The sequence below is a fragment of the Sylvia atricapilla genome, chromosome 10 (genome assembly GCF_009819655.1).
Source record: "Sylvia atricapilla isolate bSylAtr1 chromosome 10, bSylAtr1.pri, whole genome shotgun sequence".
In the NCBI taxonomy this organism is placed as follows: Eukaryota; Metazoa; Chordata; class Aves; order Passeriformes; family Sylviidae; genus Sylvia; species Sylvia atricapilla.
In genome coordinates this window covers 20,998,371-21,018,643 of record NC_089149.1, presented here as the reverse complement: position 1 = coordinate 21,018,643, position 20,273 = coordinate 20,998,371, and the positions used below count along the sequence as shown (strand labels likewise).

Below are 20,273 nucleotides of genomic sequence, written 5' to 3'. Positions count from 1 at the left end.
GGAGCCGGTGCCGGGCCGGTCGCGCCGCCGTCGCGCGGGCCGGGGCGATGCGCGGAGCCGCCGCTCGCCCAATCAGCGGGGGCGGCGCGGCCGGGCCGGACGGCGGTGGCCAATCGCGGCGGCGCCGCCGCCGAGCCGCGCCGGGCACGGAGCCGATAAATGCTCCCGGCCCCGCGGCCGCCGCTCCCCGCCGCACCGGGGACACCGCCGCCGCCCCCCGCCCCGCCGCCCGCCCGCCCTCCCCGCGCCCAGCCGCGCCGCCCGGCGGGGCTCCGGCCCGGCCCCTGCCCTCCCGGTGCGGGGCAGCGCGGGTCACTGACAAAGGGGCAGCGGCGGAGCTGCCTCCTCCCCGCCCCTCGGCGGCATCCCCCACCCCCTCCGGGACCGCTCCTGATTCGGCGGGGGCCGCTGACAGAGCGGGTCTCCCCTAGATCAGCCCTCACCTGGATATAACCCTGCCGGCCGCTGCCGCCGCGATGACAACTCTGGCCGGAGCTGTCCCCAGGATGATGCGCCCCGGGGCCGGGCAGAACTATCCCCGCAGCGGGTTCCCGCTGGAAGGTAAGGCCGCGCCTGTGCTGTTCCCGGTCGGGAACGGGACAATAATTCCGTGCTGGGACGCCGGAACAAAGCGGGCCCCTGGCCCGCCAGAACTGGCTCACGGAGGGCTCCAGGACAGCCGCCCGGCTTCCCCCTGGGCTGTCACAGCTGGGTTTGTCCCAGGACGGGCACGGCTCGGAGCACTGCGGCCGGCGGCTCCCGCCTCGCACTTCGCGAGCGGCCCGTCCCGGGAGCGGGAGGAACCCACCGCGGGGTCGGCGGTGCAGCCGGCCCCGGTTCTCTTCCTGGAGTGAAGGGTGGGGATTTGGGGAATCCAAAGTTCGGGAAAAAGTTAGGGGAAAAAAAAATTAAACTCGAATAAAGATGATGCGAATCGAAAGGAAGTTTATAGCCATGGGTCGGCACCGGGCCGCTCTTAACCGAGGTTGGGGCGGTGCGAGGGCCCCTCAGGGCCGGGCACAGCCAGGCCGCTGCCCGAGGGAGGACGGGGGCTCCGCGGCTCCCACCGCCGCTCCCGGGGCAGCCCAGCCGGGGCCGGGCCCCGCGCCGCCGGGGACACTGCGGCCTTCCCCCTACTCCAGCGGAGTCAGGCGGGCTCTGAAAGCCGGCCCCGGCTGAGTGCAACAGGTGAAGCCCAGGGCCGCCTCCCGCCCCTGCCCGCCGGGCCGGCGGCGGGGTCTCCGCGGGAGCTGCGGGCCCCCGGGGCGCGGCGGGGCGGGCGGGCGTGGGTTGCCTTATAGAAAAACTACGACAGAAAAATAGTTGCAACAACAACAACAAAAAAAAAATAGACGCAGCGAGATCCGGAGGAGACGTTAACGCCATTTACCCCCCTGCCTCCCTTCCCTCCTTTTCTAGTCTCTACCCCTCTAGGCCAGGGCAGAGTCAATCAGCTCGGAGGAGTGTTTATCAATGGCAGGCCTTTACCCAACCATATCCGGCACAAGATAGTGGAGATGGCCCACCATGGCATAAGGCCCTGTGTCATCTCCCGCCAGCTGCGAGTGTCCCACGGCTGCGTCTCCAAAATTCTCTGCAGGTACCAGGAGACGGGCTCCATCCGGCCGGGGGCCATCGGCGGCAGCAAGCCCAAGGTGAGCCCCTCCCGCCCGCCCGGAACGGGGCAAACCCCGGTCACGGTGCCGGAGAGCGAGTTCAGACCGAGACACGGCCCAGGCTGCTCGGCACCGGGGCTTCCAGTCGGGCCGGCGGCACCCGGGAGGGCCGGGGGGACCATGCGTGGCCGGGGGTGGGCGCAGATATTTTTGAGGCACAGCAGCCCCGCCGTGTCCCCGCCTGTTGGTCTCAAACTTCCTGGCGTTTTAGAAAATATTGTTGGAGTTCGTTGCAATAGCATATTTTTAATAAGGAAAACAAAACCAAAACAAAAAAAAACCCCAAAACCAAAAAACCACAAAAAAAAAAAAAAAAAAAAAACCACAAAACCCTCAAACGAATATAGGGCGAATAGGGTGTTGTTTTGAACGATTGGCTTCCCAGAGCCCCGCATGCCCCACGCTCATTTTTCCCGCAGGCGGGCTCAGGGCTGCGGGACGGACCGGGACGCGGTCGGTCCGGCGGTGGAGCTGACCCAGCACGGCTGGATCGGGCCCTCCCCGCTTTCGTGTACAGCGCAACAAAACGACCTGTATTTCTGTCTGTCTCTTTACTGCTTCTTCTGCTGCTGTTTGCTTTTTCCTCTCTGCTCTAGAGCTGCGTGTATTTTTAGCTACTCCACCGAAAAGTTTGAGCTAACAATAATGGAGACTAATTTTTTTTCCCAATATTAGGCTTCTCCTTCTCTAAATTTTCTTTCTCACTAAAGTAAAGGCTTGAATTTTTATTGGAAGTTGTTGCTAGTTCTTCCCCCGGCTTTGATTCTTCTAAAGTAGTGAAGCGATGCCCGAACTTTTCCTTTCTGTATTAGGAGTAGAGGTAATTTTTTATAACCGTGCTACTCAAATGTAAGGCTGTTGCCAGCCTCGAGATCGTTCTTTTTGTTTGATTTTTAGATTTATTTTAAAATCACGAGGCTACCGAAGAAAAATGCCAATACTCCAACCTCTCCGCGTTTTTATTTAGCTGGTTTTTGTTCGGAGCTGCAAACTTTGTTCAGCCGAAACTTTACTGACCTGGAGTTTCGTTGCCCGGAGTCCTCCGGGTATTTTCTCGGCCGCACGGTAGCCTGTGCTGCCTAATTCGGGGTTTTCCATGCCGAGGGCTCTGTCCCACCTTCCCGGTAACTCCGGAGGACTTCCTGGGACGTTTCATTTAACGCGGAGTGTGTTCGTCTTCTGCTGCCAGTTATTACCTTCTGTGTCCCTTGCTGCTTTACCCTGCCCGCATTCCGCATTCGGGTGTTTTCTATCGGCGTTTCCAAGCGGGGCCGGTGTCGGCTCTCGCTGACGGCGCGGGCGGCTCCGAGCGCCCCGGGGCTCTGGTGGCGGCGGCCACGGTTCCCCCGGCCCTACAGACTGTGCCCGCTCGCCTTGTCTTTACTGAAGCAGGTGACGACTCCGGATGTTGAGAAGAAAATTGAGGAATACAAGCGGGAAAACGCGGGCATGTTCAGCTGGGAGATCCGGGACAAGCTGCTGAAGGACGGGGTGTGTGACCGCAACTCGGTGCCGTCAGGTACGGAGCGGGGGGTTCGGGGGGTCCCGGAGGGTCGAGAGCGGCCCGAGGATGGGTCCCGGAGGGTCGGTGAGCCCCGTCCCCTCGGGATAGGAGCCCCGGGCCGGACCGGTGCCCGCGGAGCGGCCGGCATTAGCACGCGTTGCCTCTGGCGCGTCCCGGGAGGATTTCTGCTCTCGGCGGGGTGTTTTCAATTAAATCGCAACTGCGTTTCCCTCCCCTCCTCCTCCAGACGCTTCCCTCCATCCCCTCCGGGCTGCTGCCGCAGGAGGGCTCGGGGCTTGCCGGAGAGCCGGGGCTGGGAAGCAGGGGATGGGGAGCAGCTCCCTGTGCCGGCGGGTTGTTTGCGGGATGGGGCGGGAGGCACATAGAGCCGGAGCAGGATTTGTGAGGCGTCCGAGGGTCTCTATCACCCACCATGCGGGCTCGGGGGACAGAAAGATTCTCGGGAGCCGCTGTGCCCGTGCTGGAGCCCGGTGCGGGCCGGTGCCCCCTGAAACCCCCGCGGGGACGGGGGTGGGCGGCTGCCTTCCCCAAGTGCCGACTGGCAGTGGCCGAGGCACACGGGCGTTTATGGGGGACTCGGCTCCCCGCCCGGCCCGAGAGCCGCGGGGGGCTGCTGGGGACCAGCCGGTCACAGCTCTGCACTCCCCCCTGAAGTGAGCTCCATCAGCCGCATCCTGCGGAGCAAGTTTGGAAAAGGCGAGGAAGAGGAGGCTGAGCTGGAAAGAAAAGAGGTGGAGGAAGGCGACAAGAAGGCCAAGCACAGCATTGACGGCATCCTCAGCGAAAGAGGTAAAGCCTTGTTTGCCCCTGCTCTCCGTGCAGCCCTGCGATGGGCCAGTGACAGTCCCAGGTGCCGGTGGCTCTCACTCCCTGTCTCCCAGGGGTTGTCCTGGGGCCCGTGCAGCAGGGGCTGCAGGGCAAGGGGTGTGAGCCCTGACAGCCCGGCTGCCACGTCCCATCGTGTCCCATTCCCCCGCTGGAACTACCCTTCAGTGTGCAGGAATGGTGCAGAGGTTGGAACAAAGATGCGAGTCACTGCTAGTTTGGCTTTCAGTAACCAGAGAGCAGGGAGGGTTGGAGCCACCACAGAGCCCCTCATCACAGCCGTGCAGAGGCTCCTTTCCCAAGCCAAGTGAAAGGTTGTGGGTGCATGGAAGGGGCAGTGGTAGCAAAAGGCTGCAGAGCCTCAAGTCTCTGCCGTCTGAACAGGGCAGGGAGACACGTTTTGTTTTTTCTACTCTTGAAATTGCTGGGAAGAGCGTGTGTTGGTGTTTGGCCCGGGACTGCGAGGAGGTGGCAACCTGAACAAGGCGGAGGTGAAGGGCTGCTGCGGGGGGACAGCTGCTGCTCCAGTTGAAGCCAGGCCTGGCTCCCGGCTGGGCCAGGGTGCAGGGGAAGGCAAGGGTCTGGCCGGGCCGCCTGTGTGTGGAAGTCGCTGCCCAGCACATGCACAGGCACTGGAGAAGGCGAGACAAAAGTACCAAATGAGCTGGTCAAACATTTGTACAACTTTTCCAGCTTTTACAAAGAAGGCCTTCTATACACAATCTACACTTGGAGATGAACTTGGAAAACAAAGAGGGGGGAGTCCATTGAAACTCACACTTTGGCTTTGCACAGACAAAGCTTCAGCTAGCAGCAGCTTGATGTGAACAAAAGAAGGCAACCTTTTTATAATTCAAGGAGAAAAGAAGAGAAAACAGCCCAACAAAAGGCTGAGAAAAGACATTATGGGCTTGCAATGAGGGATGAATTATTCAATGAGCCCCTAATAGCTGATGCTCCACGCAGTTTTATGGACTCTCCATCGTGGAAAAAAAATAGCTGTTTTTAGAGAGAAAATGTTTATAGCATTTTTAGGCATCAAGGGATGCTGGTGCTGTGCAGGGACAACAGAAATCCGTTCTTTGACAGTAGGACATGTTCTTGTTTTGTTGGAACAAACCCCTAACCCCTCCTAAAACGTAGTTTTTAACTCTTATTAAAACTTTCAGAGAAGCCTCATCTTCTCTGTGTTTGTGTTTGCAAGGAGGTGTGTAATACAGACATGCAGAAGATGCTACCAAAATTAGAGATTTTAAGGGCAGAAGGCTCAGTTTGATTGCCTGGTCTAGTTACCTCCATATGATGGGTCCAGAGTTTCCTCCAGCGTCTCCTTCAACAGAAGATTTTTCCAAGAAGGATGTGCACCAAGGGAAAAATAGCTAAATTCAGTGCCCTAGTTGTTAAAATAAATAGCTTTGCTGCCTGCTTGAATTTCTTGACAGAGATTAGAAACAGAAGATAGTAAGCCTTGATAATATCACTGCTTTATGGAACAAAGAGTTGTTAATAGAGACAGCAAGAGAAAAAATACTGTTATCAATATAACCCATCCTTCTGTTTCTGTTTGAAACAGTTTTCTTGTTCTTCGACTGTTTGCCCTTAAAAGTGGGGCTCCTGATTTGTTATTAATCAGTGTCTGGGTGCATGGCTGCCTTCCAGGGGAGCCCCAAAACTTTTGTAGGAAAACCAGCGGGGCTGGTGATGCCTTGCTGCAAGAGGGGCTCACTCGTGCCTCGCAGCACAGTTGTATGAGGATCCTGCATTCCCCCTCCCGACATAACCTCTCTTTCACTTTCTGTGGATGCATCTAACTTTGTTTGTTTTGAGTTTCTGTGGATGTGAGTATCTAACTTTATTTGTTTTGAGTTCAATCAGTAGCAATTTTCCCCTCAATTACATGGAGTAGAGTAGTTCTCTTCTGCCCTGGGCTTGCAGGTTTTTGCTGCGTGAACGTGACCGGACAGTTCCGTGGAAACAGCAGCTTTGGTAATCCCATCTGTTGTGTGACAGTGGCTGGGAAGGCTTGGCAGTGTGAGGGAGAGTGTGCTCTTCCCCACAGCAACGCCTGTTCCCCCTCCCTGACCAGCAAGCTGTTGCTTAATCTCATTACTAGAGTGGCTGGGATACTGCAGTGCGAGCGCACTGCCGCTCCAGAAAACATTTGTTGCCATACTTGTGCCTTGCCTTGCATGGATTGTGATACTATAGGGACAACACACCAGTGAGACCATTACAAGAAAAGAATAATCATAAAAGAAGGCCACCACTACTTTCTGTATCTGACCAACAACAAAAAAAAAATTCCTCTTCAACTCTCGTTGCCAGCCAAGGAGCTTTGATTTCACTCCATCTATAAAAACAATCCTGTTCTGTTCTGTTACTCAAATAACTGGCAGCATTCCGAAGGATTTTGATGCCACAGGATCATATTTGCCAGCACCCACCAGCTTGGCTACAAGGCCTGGTGTGGCAGAGGGTACCCGCTGGAAGTGCATCTCAAATGCCCTTTCAGACACTCGGGTTGCTTGTGGAATGTCCAAAGGGTATCCATATCCAAAGGGTGCTGTGCAGCAAAACCCTTGGGTGCTAGCTCAGTGCTGAGTGCTCCATGCTACAGAGGGGGGAGAAAGTGCGGGGTTTTGTGCAATTTGAGGAGTTTTAGTAGCTCTGTTCTTGGGGGCTTGAGGTATCCTGGAGCGTGGGTGCAAGGGAAGGCTGTGGGATAGGTCAGAAAGTGACTCCCGAGGCTGATCACGAAGCTAAGTGTGGCTCTTCTGCTCCGGAGCACAGATTAGTGCTGGGCGTTTGCTGGCGCTGCCTGAAATCCCCTCCTCGCCACGGGCCTTTGGGTGGCTCAAGGAGTGGCATTCTTTCCTAGGACAAGGACTAGAGTTGTCATTTTAATGGTGGGTAATTCAAGATTTAGGGAGTTGATTTACAGCAGGGTGGGATTAGAGAGAATGAAAATGTGATATTTTTAAAAAATATGTGGCAGAAATAGTGTATCATTTGGATCTCTCCCACCACATATATGGGTGTAGGTAAACTTTTGTAGTATGCCTGCTGTGATTCTGTTTCAGCCTGTCTTCTAGGACACTTACACGTGATTCCCGCACTGTTTACAGATGCCACATGTGCAGCCCTGTACGTGCTGTATTTCAGTGTTTCTGCCACTGTCACTCTCAGCCTCGATTCTGGGTATATATTTGAAGAAAACTCGATTGTCAGAGTGTGTATCAGGAGGCTGGTAGCTCTCTAACAGCATATCTGTATTTCTGCATGCACGATAATTTTTTCTTAAGGGCACAAGCCATAAATAAAGAACACGAGAAAGTTTTGTGCCTTTATGTGGCACACCAGGGCTTATTTTTAGCATAACCACTACAGAAGAGGGAGTCGCTTGTACCTTTGGTGGGAGTTATGCGTGGCACAGTTTGCTGACTAATGTGATAACCCCCCCTTCATAAAATAGCTGCTGTTTTCTGGCAGGAACCAGCGGCTCTCAGCACGGCATCCATGGGGCAGAGCTGTCCCCGGCCCCGCTGTGAGCGGGCTGGGGCCGGGGCCGGGACCCCCCCGCTGGCCTCAAAGGGGGCCTCTGTTCCCAGCCAGAGGAATTGGCCCCCGGGCCCTGTCCTGGCGGATCCTCCCCCAGTCATGCGCACCCGTCCAAAAAGGGCCCTACTCATCCCGAGCCTCTACCCTTGGCTGTACTGAGAGCAATTCAGGCTACAGCAGACTAAATTGCCTCCTTTATTTTCTTCTTACTTTCATCTTGGACCAAACCCTTCCCCCTCTCCCTCCCCTTCCTCTTTTCTTTTTTTTTCTGTGTGCCTGAGGCTCACATTAATACAATTTCGGCACCACCCCTATTTTAGTGTGTGTATGTGGGGAGTTTGAAGGGGTAGGGAAAAAAAAGGACCTTAGCACAAAAGCCCTGCTCAGCAGCTCGAAAGTTCAAGCTGCTGCTGCCTCTCTTAGCTGTGTGATGCTTTTCCTGTTTGTGAGTTTTGAGAAACATTTTTGCTTTGTACTGTAATGGAATTAGAGGACAGATGCTGACTGTAAATGGGACACGCGACTACCAGCCCCTAGCTTAAATATTTAGATGCAATGTTACAATTACTGACTTGATGCAGGAGGCTTTGAAGTGGTGGCACATGATCTAAAGGGTAGCTCGAGCTAGATGGGCTGGCAGATGTTTTGATTACGGTTGGTCAGTATCATGCAGCCAGTTATTTTTAGATTGCTAAACTAATAAAGACACTTTATTAAGAGAAAAGATTAACATGGAGGCACCAGATATCAGTTAGAGTCATTCATTTCTACACAGTAGACTGTTGGATTAGTGGCTGGAGCATGGGATGAGTCAGATGCTGAGTTAGATTTTGGCTGCAGGAGTTATCCTGGTTTTGCTCCAGTGTCCTGTCCCAAGGTGCAGTGGTAGGAGGATTTAGGTGCTGTATGACATATTCTTGTGGGCTGAGAAGCGAAGTTTGTTCCCCTGCTCAATGTTCATGGTAAAGATTCATTTATTGAGTGAGATGTGATGGCAGTGGCTGCAGGTAGTTATCTCCTTGAGCCTGAAATTTCATGCAGTGCTCTATATATTTGGTCACTAGCAGGTCTAAGAAATAAACTTGAACAGTGTTGTTTCTGAAGCTCTCAGAGCTGACAAGAAAATATTACTTAATTAAGAAAAACGCCCTAGTGAGTCCAGAATTTAGCTCAAGGGAGACAGTGCCAACTATATTTTCTGTCTTTTCCCCCTTCTCTTTCCTTATATCTTAATAGTGAGAGTCCAGGCCAGGTGTTGCACAAGTGCAAATTGGTGCAGGTGATTCCATGCACACTCAGCAGAGCTTTGCTTCTTCTCTCTGACCCATCGTCACTGTGGAGCTTTGGGCCAGGCTTCTGCTTCCAAACATAAGATTCTGAGATGATAATAATAATAACAATAATAGCAATAATAATTGGCCTAAGCAATGAATAATGACCCCATAATCAAGTGACAGTGTCACAGCGTGTTGAGCATTTTTAGAAAGATGCTATGCTAAATGTTTGACTTTAGGGTGACTTCAAAGTGGAGTTTGCTCTTCCAGAGCTGCTGGGGGCAGCCCATTCCCTCCTGTCTTGAAGTGGAGGATTTTGAAGAGAGTGCTAATTGTCAGAATAACTGCAGGCTAATCGCCCGACAAAAGCACCAGTAATATTTCCAGCTGTGGGAAGAAAGGGTGTTAATCTAGCAACCACTCTCTGAAGTAATATACACATCATATCATTGGCTTGAAATCACGATTTTATTAATGACTTTGAATGTTTTACCATCTTAGGGGTGCTTTCTTCAATTTAAGAGTCAGTGCGTGTTCAAGCAGAATTGCTGTGGGTATATTTTCCAGTTTTTCTAATTGCATATATCTAGAACAAAGCTGAATGTTATTTCAGCAAATGTCAGGATGGCTTCACACACAGCAGTCGATTAGAGTTAATTTGTATCCAAGTTAGCACCTTATTTGGTTGCTTTGAAAATCTTCGCTATTAGATTTAGCGGGTGTCATTCCGTGAAAGCAGAGGCAAGGAACTGTTGATTTTGTTGGTTGATTTAGGTATGGTCAGGACTTCCTCTGAGAAGGCGATTTATGTATTTGGCTTTCCAGATTCTCCTATGATTGCAGAATCTGTGATGCCAGCAGGAATTTACCATAATAAACACCAGGCTTTTCTTGGAAGCAGCTCTGTGACATGCCGAGGAACTGCAGCTCTGGGGGGAAGCCTCAGGTGTGGGATGTAAGAGGGGTTTACTCCACTGGGCATCAGTCCTGCAGATGTGGGCAAGGGCGAGGAGCCCCACTCAAAGGGCCCATTCATGTGTGTAACATCGCTCACGTGGGCTGGGGCAGGCAGGAATGGGGCCCAAAACTGTTCTATTCTGTTTGCAAAAAGTACCCACTGCACAAAGAGTGTGACTTTATTCCCGAGCGAAACTCTGGCAAAACTCTTGCTGAGGGCAAGGATTTTTGTGTCTCAGTTTACACAGAGGTAGCAGTGGAATCAGAAGACAGACAGGTTTTAATTAGATAAGAAGCTAATTAGCAATTAATGCTGTAAATAAAAGTCAATACCGATAAAATCCTTAAAACAAATAATTTCCCGTGTCTGATTTTGAATAGTGATTTTCTGTTGTATCATGCAAAAATGACACTTTTATCTAATACTTATTCGGGGAACATTTAATTTAATTTAGGTTTACTTATTGATAAGGGTTGGAACAGGGTTTAGGAGAGGGAAGCCAATAAAGTTGATAGTGATAAATTATCATGAGTCCCCAGAGCAGTGTAATAAAACTGCATTGGGAAATGAAGCAGAACTACAAAGTGCTCTTTGGTTAATTTAAGAAGAAATTGAGTGAAACACAAAGCAATAAATCAGAGCAAGCCAGTCAGTGTGAATTTCTCCATGTAAATGTCACTTTAAATCCTACGCAGAAAACATGTGGCCAGAGAAAGAACAAAATATAGAAATTAAAAAGCAGGATACTTCCAAGTGGTCTCTGAACGCTGAGCTCTCTGGCTAATAAAAATGATGTACAGTAATGTAATTCACCACAAGACCTTGTTTAGCGTAGTGTGAGTGCGGCATTTTACTTTACTTGCCCTGGAGTACTCCTGCCCCATGCTGTTAGACTAATTCAGTTTAAATCACTCTGCCTAGAAAAAAAGTGAGGCGTAATGAAATTAAAACTCGCTGAGGACACATTAGAGTTAAAGAGTGTCATGTGCTGAGATTATTTAGTTAGGGGAGTTTGATGTAATTGTTGACAGGTCGTATTTATTCATCGTAGTAAATAAAGATTCACGAACTATTAAGAATGTGCATATATAACTAGTAAGACAGTAAAAGGCAATTAAGCAGTCAGTTTAATGTCTTATCTTGCTGGTTGCCCTACAGTTGTTTTACAACTAGGAATTAAAATTTGAAAAGAAAGTTTTCAGTGGCCCTGGCCAAATATTGATTAAGTAGTTGTTTGCTGATGCCATTGTGGCACATAAAAAGGCCAGTGGTTCTGCCCCTTGTTGTTCATCTTCCATTGTTGCTGATTCTTAACCTCGGAGATCAAAGGAGGATCATTTCAGTTTATCTGTCTTGGAAAATCCTTCTTTGCTCCTAAACCCGTATGGATTAATGGCCAAATTGTCCTTAATGAGATGTGAAATTTGAATGGAATCCTTATTTTGCATGGTCTGTTGAATGTATACACTGTATGTCCTTACAGTTTTGTGGTTTTTTTTCTTTAGCATTGCTGGATTTGATTTTGTTTTAATCACTTTTTTTATAAATACAGTGCTTTGAAATGTTACTATTGTAGCAGGTAAAATACAACATATTTAACTGAATTTTACTAAAACTAATTTTGTTGCATGTAATCTTTTTGGTGAGTGTAGCCTAAAGGGAAAAAAAAAAAAAAAAAAAAAGAAGTTGTCTTTGTATACCAAATCACATAGGAGACAAATAGTCCAGGGCTGCCAATAAAAGAAAGGGAGCTTGAGGAGCCAGCCCATTCTCCAGATGTGATTCTCAGAATACAGGGAACATAAACAAGCTTGCAACGTTGGTTTGGTCATTTTCTTTGGTTTGGATTTTAAGGACCCTATTTGCCCCAGTTAGGATAGTTGTGCTGTCCCTTTTCCCTAAAAAAGGAAGTTGGATCAATGAGACTGCGCAGAAAAACAAGCAAGAGCCCTTGAGAACAATCAGTTCCTTGTTGCATGGCAGAAAGCTATATTTATTTCAGAGATAGTAAAATTTACCCCACCACATCCTCAGCAGAAGAGGCTGTGCAATCTGGATGTGTTTTCTTGTCATTATGATATGAGTTTTCATCTGAATTGTGAGGTATGGGAGTGTTAGATCCAGCTCCCACTGCATCCACTGGACACAGAAATTCGGCTTCACAAACAGTAGTCAGAAGCCTGGTGAGACCAGAAAGCCTCTCTTGGTGTTGCACTGATTTTTAGGTGGGTGGGTGAGTCTCCTCTGCTGTGGTGAAAAAGAACAGAGCAAACGCTAAGACAATTTTTAAATCATCATTTTCTCATTCCCTTTCTTAAATACACTCTGCTTCCATTCTGTCTGGTTAATGCTGATTAAAATATCAGACCGTGCATGCTTTGCAAGTATGCAGCTACTTTAGGAGACATTTTGTTCCAGAGTAAGAGCTAACACTCTTTGAAAGCATTTTAGATACAAATTTCCTCAAAGTCCATGAACTCAACTTTTTTGTTTCCATAGAGAGCTGTGGTGAGCACAAGGATATCCATGCTACCTTTTCATTTTTTTTAACAGATATTTGCCTGGTTGTAGACTTTCTGCCAAACATTTTCAATGTTTATATCATGCACAAGCCCATATAAGGACCAGTCTTAAGGATTTTTATATTTATGATATGCCTTGTGTTGGATGTCTGATCTAAAAATGACTATGTAGTAATATTTTTATCAGATATATTGTCACATAGATCGCTGTGGTTTGAATAGTATGAGGAATAAACTGCCTGTGGCTGACAATTCTGCAAGCAGACAGCTTATTCAGCCCCTGTCAAGTCTTATTCACCTTACTGAAATGATCAGGACTGTTCATGCCAATATAATCAGAATCTCTTCCACGTACTAGCCCGGAAAAGCAATAGCAACCGCAGCTCTTTTGGCAAAATTACTCTGCACTTTGTTAAAAATGTAACCCATCTACCCCCCGTGAGGCAGTAGCACCAACCTTACTCAGTGTAACCAAATTGCACTTTAAACTGTTTTCCATCTCTGTTTTTAACTGTCCCAGGGAGGATGGAGATGAGTACGGACAGGCTTTATAGAAACCAGGCTAGCAGAGCAGCAGGGAAAGCTTCCACAGAAAATCCGTTTTTACTGAAGATGGTGTGGCAGGACTTCCTTTTCATTTTGACCTAAGGGCTGGCTGTTTGATCTGGTGTGAAGTGCTGAAGGGTCAGAGCTGAGGTGAGGGGATCTGTGCCCCAGCAAACACTCTGACACCTACCCAGCCCCTCCTGTCAGGCTGAGTGGTGAGAAAAAGGCTCGCACAGAACTAGCTGGAAGTCAGGACTCAGCTGGTCTCATGAACAGCAAAGTTCGTTCTTTTCAGAAGGAAGGCGTTTTAAAAGAAAAGAAGGAAGTAGAAATTTTTCAGCTAAAGAAAATAGGAAGTGAAATACACTGTTCCACAATAAAATCCTGGAAAATACAGATTTTGCAAAAAAACCCCAGAAACTCTGGAATTCCATTTACCAAGGGATAAATCAAATAACTCCACTGCAGATGGTGAACTGATGCTGTTGTGTGAGTGAACACTGAATTAAATTATCAGTATTTACACAGAAGAAGAGATACTTCCAAACAATTACTAGCTAAGAAGTGATCTTATAAGTGAGCCGTCGTCCAATCTTTATGGTGTGATGTTATAGATGGAGATCTATAATTTTTTTTGTAGAATTAACACATGTGGTGCAGAGAAAGGCATCATGTGTACCTCCCTTGCTGAGTTTGTTGGCTATTCCCTGTATGGTATATGACTTCACTGTGTTCTTTGTCTGTGCAACTGGAAATTAATAGAAGAAAACATTTAGGAATCTATTTAGAAGATTATACAATAGATGTCACAGTTAGGAAAAAGCCCTGTGGCTTCATCCCTGCATTAGCACAGTTGATTTGACCTGCTCTCTTTAAATCAACAGGCTCAAGCAAAACTGCTGGAATATTTGGCAGCTACATAGAAAACCACACAAACCCCTGTTGCTTTAGTACCCACAACTTGTTTTCCAACAAATACAGTGTTGTCTTTTGAGACCCCCTTAAAACGAACTGCTTGTCTTCCTCTTCTGAACAACACTGAAACTGGCACGAGCTGCATGTTGTGTGCTCTGGGGCAGGGACTGAAGCAGCCAGAAGCACTACAGGGTCTCAGGGTGCTCACACGTCCTGGTGCAAAATGGCTGCATGCAGCAGACATAGTTTTAATCTTTTTTGTTATTTCCATCTCTGTGTTTTGAAAGTTTCTTGAGACCAAATTGTATTGGCATTTCTGCCAAAATTGTATTGTCCTGTGCTCTCAGCAGGGCTGTGCAGGTTACTTAGCATTGAATTTGGCCCTGCACGGAAGTTTAATCACATTCCAGATTTGAGGGAACACCTTCACTTTCTCAGACTTAACAAGACCTTATAGTGCTAAACATCTATTTTTTGCTGGTAAAGAAGAGTTTTGACACAAGCAGTAACTGAAGTAAAAATGCTCCAAACATAGCAAATTAAAAAAAGCTGCTTTACAGAATAGCATTTAATTTTTCTAACATATGATTTAGAAAGAAAAAAAAAAAAAAAAAAAAGGGCAAACACCCCTCCCAGCTCTCTGCTGTAAGGAGCTCTGTAACCAATCTGCTCCATCAGTCCTGGCAGGGTGAGAAGCAGTGCTGCTCACTCTGAGGGGTATCAGGAGAAGCACACTCTGTCCTCGTATACAATATTCCTGTCCTCAACCTTTGGTCCTAATCAACCCAGCACATGAATTTTTTGGAAGGATATCCCATAATTTGAATGGTTGTCAAACCTTATACTATGATGAGTGTAAAGAGGCTTTGTCCCCAGGCTGTAAGAGGTCACTTGGCCAAAGAAGAATTTAAATCAGAATTTAACGTTACTGTGCTTTTCCTGTATTGGCAGTAGAAAACATGAAGTGATGACTGATGGCATAAATATTTCTGTTAATCTGACATCAGAAGGAGACTTGTCATCCCTGGAAGAGTAAATCAGAGACAGAAATTTAAAGTGAATATTAAAAGAATCCTAACTATAGCTAGTATCTGGATCCTGGTAATGGTAGTTAAAAATAAAAAACAAAACACCTTAGAAAAGTTTAATGGGGGGGGGGGGGAAGGATCCCCCAGATGATCAAGATGTGTAGGAGGGACTCACCTGTTCTTATTCTTGAGTGCCACCACGCAGAAAAGTGACCTCTCTGTTACTAGCCACCTGGTGCTAAGTGTTTGGCAGCTGCTTAGCACAGGGAGGGCCCGTGGAACGCTGGGTTTCCCAGGATGGCAAAGCAGGAACCCCTTTGGAGGCACTTTCGCTGTTGCTCCTCCTGTTTTAGCCCTTAGGGTGCCTTGGGCCCTTTTTCAGGGCCGGATCCTTTGGTTGAAAGCCCCATTGTGCTTCTCTGAGTGTGAACTTGAAGCAGTGAGCAGAGTCCTTGCAATTCAGGGCTGGGTGCAGGGTTGGCTCCCAGCCCAGGTGGGAGCTGGGGCTACCCTTTTTCCAACCCAGGAAGCTCCTCACTCTGCCCTTTTCTTCTGTCAGGCTTGCAAGTGGTTTCTTTATATTTATTGTGAGGTTTAAAGCTTCCACAGGAGCGTCGTGTTCTCGAGGTGGAGGCGGGGGGGGGGTCACAGTTGTGCCTTGTAGGTGCTGCTTTGCACTTGGTGACATTCAGGTCCCTGTGAGTTGGGCTGAAGGGCTTGCTCCCACCCTTGCACAGCTGCTGCTGGTTTGCTGCTGTGGAAAAGGGGCTGCCCAGGGCATATTTCCATAGGCTTTAACTTTCTTCTGACTGGGCTGTGGTGAGCGTGGTTCTGAATCTTTGAATTGGGCTAAGGGATCTTTCTAAATACCCCTTTTGAGTAGGAAGGAGTGATCTCGGTGACTAATATGTTTATAAGTAAGTGATACCCCTATACAAACAAACAAGAAAAAAGTGGTTATGGCAAAATTGGTGCTGGAAGAGTTGGCTTCAGTTTGAAGGGAAACTGGCACAATTTGCTCTGTGTTCCTTGCCGTGCCTTTCTGCATTGCTTGTGCCTGGAGCCAGCTGAGATAGGACTGCTGGCTCCTCCTTCCCAGTTGCTGATCTCTGCTGCTCTTCCGCTCCTCTGTGGTTAAATTGTCTCCTTGTATCTGTGGTTGTGGGTTTTTTTGGTTGTGGTTGTTTTTTTTTTGTTTTTTTTTTTTTTTTTTTTTTTTTTTTTTTTTTTTTGGTGTGTGTGTGTTTGGTCCGCTTTTTGTTTTGTTGTTGAAGAAATGGGACCGATGATATTTTCCTCTCTCAATGGTATTTCCAAATGTCTGGTGTCCAGGAATCAAAAGTGTTCCATAGGTTCAGCTGTCATCATTCATCTGCTGAAACTGCAAATCCAGATGGACTGATACTTGAGAATGAATGTTTGTGGCTACACAGGATTGCAGCCTGTCCTTGGAAGAGTAGCTGAGATTTCAGCTTTTGGGTTTGCAGAATTGGGAAACACCAGGTGTTGTTTGTCAGTGGGTACCCTCTGGTCCAGTGGCCCATGGTTTGGATCACTTAACTCACCAGATGCAGCAAGCCCTGGCACAGAGCATCAGGGTGTGCTTTGGTGAAGTAGTAAAGACTCTGCACCTTTATTTTCAGTAGTTCTATTACTATTTTTTAAAGCTAAAGCAGATCAGTGGTCTGGGATTAAGTCTGTGAATCTAGAGGTGTTACCTCATTTACACTGAGACTCTGAGCCACCAAGTATTTACCATAGTGCAGCAGTAATTGATGCATATTTTTTGCTAGTTTTGCTGAGTCTCCCATGAATACCCTGCAATTCTCTCAAATATGTGGTGTGAAAAATCTATTCAATATTACATACAAATAATCATTGGTTCTAAGAAAGTATTCAGTGCTTGGAATTTATGTGGTTATGACTGGGCTCCCAGATCTTGCATGGGTTTCTCTTCTACAACTGCTCTTGCATTCACTAAAAATGTGTATTTCCTGGAGAACTGTTAAAACTTGTTTTCCTTCTTTTTCAAAATTTTTTTTTTTTTTACTATTGTACTTGTTAAAACAGAAACATGCAGTGAGCAGAAAAGGAGACAAAGATCAGGCTTTAAATATTCTTTTGCGGTACATTGCCAATATTTATAGTTTATTCTTGACAAAGAGAAATAGTCCAGCAACTTGGACATGAATTAATGAGCCAAAAAACTGGGAAACCAGTTGCAATTGATAAACTGGCTTAAATTTGTAAGCAGGTCTTATAAAAAGAAAAGATTTGAGATTTAAAACTGCATTACAACTTGCAGTAAGGCAAAATTTGATTTCTAGAGTTGGTGAGACAAATATTTTTTACTGATTTCTAAAATTTCAAGGAAAATTAGATTGTTGCAGTCTATTCCTCAAACAGTAAATGTATAGGTTTGGTTTTGTGTGTTTTTCTTCTTTCTTAGCACCACTAATTCCTCTAATTAATAGTGTCAAGCATGTGAGATTGCTCATAAATCTGAAAAAAGGCCTATTGAATTTAATAGCAAGACTTGCATTGTCTTTAATGAAATTTGGTCAGATCCTAAACAGAAAGGTTTTTTTTCTGTCTCTCTCTTTGTTTTTTCTTCCCCCCCCCGCCCTCTCCTTTCCTTGAGGCAGAAAAAGTTTCGAGTTTTTCTGAGGAAACTGAGGAATTCTAGCATTCCTGGGCATGAGAGGAGAATACTGATTAGAATCAGGCAGAGAACAAGCAGGTGCTGAGCATGTTCATTGCTTAACCCCCTGCCCTGCTCCTGCATCCCTGCCTGACCTGGCACTGAGACCCTGCAAATAGCAGCAAGTTGCCAGATGTTGGAGATGTTTTCAGTAGGGTGATTATTCACCAGCTCTCGTCTAAAACCAAGGGGTTCCTACAATGGCTGTATTTCATCTTTAAAGCTGGGTAAGCCATTGGAGACAGTGTTGGGGAAAAATACTGTATTTCTGGGAGTGAGAGCTGGCTGTTCTGTAGCTGGCTGCTCTGTGGTATCCCTTCGCAAAAAGTAATTAAAAAACCTAACAAGCAGAGTAGATTGCTTGAGGGGGGAGAAAGCTGTCTTTTTTTTTTTTTCCTTTTTTTTTCTTCTTCTTTTTTTTTTTTTATATTTTTTTTGGTAATGAACAAAAAAAGATTTTATGGTTTAGAAACAGTGCACCCTAAAGAGAGGTGTGTTTAAAAGTTAAGACTCGAAAGCTTTTGTCTGGAGAATAATACGCTCGGAGTAAAGAGCGGCACAATAGAACTCTTTTCTTCCAGTTATGTATGGACGAGCATCAGTCAGCCAAGGAAGAACTTCAAAGGCCAATGTGAAAACTTGCTAGGCTCTTTCTTTCCTGACAGGTTCTTCTTGAGGTAAGATGGGGAGAGCTGTTTGTGCTGGGAACTGGAGCTCGCCTCCTGTGGCAGGGGAGGTGATAAATCATGTGCAAGCTGAGGTACCCAGGCTCAGCTATCTCTGTCTCCAGTTGATTTGCCTTTTTAGAAGTTACTAAACCATCCCATTTCATGAGTCTTTTATTGCTTATTCATAAAGAGGTCTCAAATTCCACTTCTGCCTTGCTGGAAAGGCACAGTGCCAGATGGAAGGGGAAGATGATCCACCTCTCTGCCTCCAAAAATACTCATTATTCATACACTGTAATTTGCCTTTAAGGTGGAAAAACAGCCCTAATGGGTTTTAATATAAGTGGTCCAAGGATATAACTGCTGTCTACTAAAACAGCAACCAAACTTCATGTCTGCAAGTATGTATGGAGAATATCAGAGCTGGAAAAGGAGATGCTTCTCTGATATAGGAAAGAGCAACTCCAAATAGCATCCAGAGAAACGTCTTCAGCTTGACCTTATATAATAATTTCATTTTATGAATTTTAAAATATTATTTTCTGGTTGGAAATTTATTTATGGTAAATACTGCAGTCTAGATTAATTTACCTTGTTTTAAAATGGATTTAAGGAGCAGTTTCAGTGTTACCTGTGAGGCTGTGCTCTGAAGGCACTGCTTTAGAGGACTGTGTCACATCAGTCTTTGTTAAGAGGAAGAGACACAGCAGAGAAACCAGAGGATGTGTCTGATGGAGAAAGCAGCTCTTTTGAGTTCCCAGGAGCACAAAGCAGAGCAGGCTGTACTGCAAGCCCAAGCAGGGCTGATGCTCCTGCTGATGCACATAGGGCTATTCACTTTCTGGGGGGATAGTGGGGTAGGGAAGGCCAGGCCCCTTTTGCTACAAAAGAAACCCTGCAGCATCTTGTCTCTAATATTTGAGAAATGCTTCCACAGGTGAGTGGGTAAACCTTCTGCCAGCCTGTGGCCATAGCAGTGTGAGCATCAGTTAGTGCCACTTGTGCTGCCACGGAGCCTGGGGCCAAGCACAGCTCTGGGAGCAGAGTGCTGGGTGTCCTTGCTCAGGAAATTTGTAGCAGTTTTTCTGACTTTCAGGGAAGGGCCACGTAGGATGTCCTCAAAGTGTTTGTGGTGGAAGCCTGGATTTGGACTTCACTGCTGCAAAGATGAGGCTATGGGATTTTGTGTGCTTTCTTTGTGTTCCTGTCCTGATCATCCAGCTCCCCCAGACTGAACATTTGAGTCCCTTTCCATGACAGCCCTTGTTCATTTAGCTATGCATTAGGCAGGGAAGAAGCACCAGTAATTATGAACAAGCTGTGGCAATACTGTGTTCCAGTAACTGTTTCATGGTGTGTTTGAGTTGATTGCTGCAAGGATGGAAAATAAGTCTTTGGGATGATGTGGAAGATCTCTGCATGCTCTGTCCCTTGGCTCAAGCCTGCTGTATGTGCTCAGACATCCTTGGCTTCGGTGAGGCTGTTTGAAGAAAAGAGAGTTTCTCTGGGGGTTAGGTTATTTGCCCACAGCAGCAGCAGTTGTGATATTTGCTAGGAGTGCATTGCATGACACAGTCTCTGGGCTGCTTTGAAGCCATCAATGGAAGGTGGCCGAAAAGCCAGATTAGTGTTGGCTGTCTTAAATTTTCTGTATAAGTGCACACATACTGAGGAGAAATTCTTCAAGTGAAAAAAAAGATGGGTTTCCACTGCATTGATGATTTCAGGTGAGTTCAGCTTTACTGCTGAGAAAATTTCATTTAGCAAAGCAAAGAAGTTGTGCTGTCTTCACACAATGAAGATGTGCAGTTGTGGAAAATGGTCATTTGAAACAATGGTACTTTATAATAAATTCCAAATGTGCAATCCTGCAACTGATTTATTTTTTTAAACTTTCAGCAATAACCCAATCCCCATCTAACTCCTTGAACATCAAATCTATGGACATTCACTTGCAATGAATTTTATCTTTCATTTCAGGAAAAGGGAGAAAGAATAAATAGGATTTAGAGCTGAGAACACGACAATAGACTTGAATTTGGTAGGGTGTTGTCAGTAGGATTTTAGTTTCTAAAAG

At 47.0% G+C, this 20,273-nt stretch overlaps 1 protein-coding gene across 1 annotated transcript; it reads left to right on the top strand.

The window, feature by feature from the left end:
• Window positions 1-201: 201 nt before the first annotated feature.
• On the top strand, window positions 202-6,320 carry PAX3 (paired box 3). Its single transcript, XM_066326256.1, has 5 exons — window positions 202-561; window positions 1,420-1,655; window positions 3,066-3,195; window positions 3,856-3,990; window positions 5,962-6,320. The coding sequence occupies exons 1-5, from the start codon at window positions 477-479 to the stop codon at window positions 6,249-6,251; spliced, it is 876 nt and encodes a 291-aa protein (XP_066182353.1). The 5' UTR covers window positions 202-476; the 3' UTR covers window positions 6,252-6,320.
• The last annotated feature ends 13,953 nt before the right edge of the window (window positions 6,321-20,273 follow it).

Bases quoted from the DNA above. Each gene is read 5' to 3' on its own strand.
- PAX3 (XM_066326256.1), top strand. From the start codon at position 477: ATGACAACTCTGGCCGGAGCTGTCCCCAGGATGATGCGCCCCGGGGCC. The intron at 562-1,419 runs GTAAGGCCGCGC...CTCCTTTTCTAG, and splicing joins CAGCGGGTTCCCGCTGGAAG to TCTCTACCCCTCTAGGCCAG. The intron at 3,196-3,855 runs GTACGGAGCGGG...TCCCCCCTGAAG, and splicing joins CCGCAACTCGGTGCCGTCAG to TGAGCTCCATCAGCCGCATC.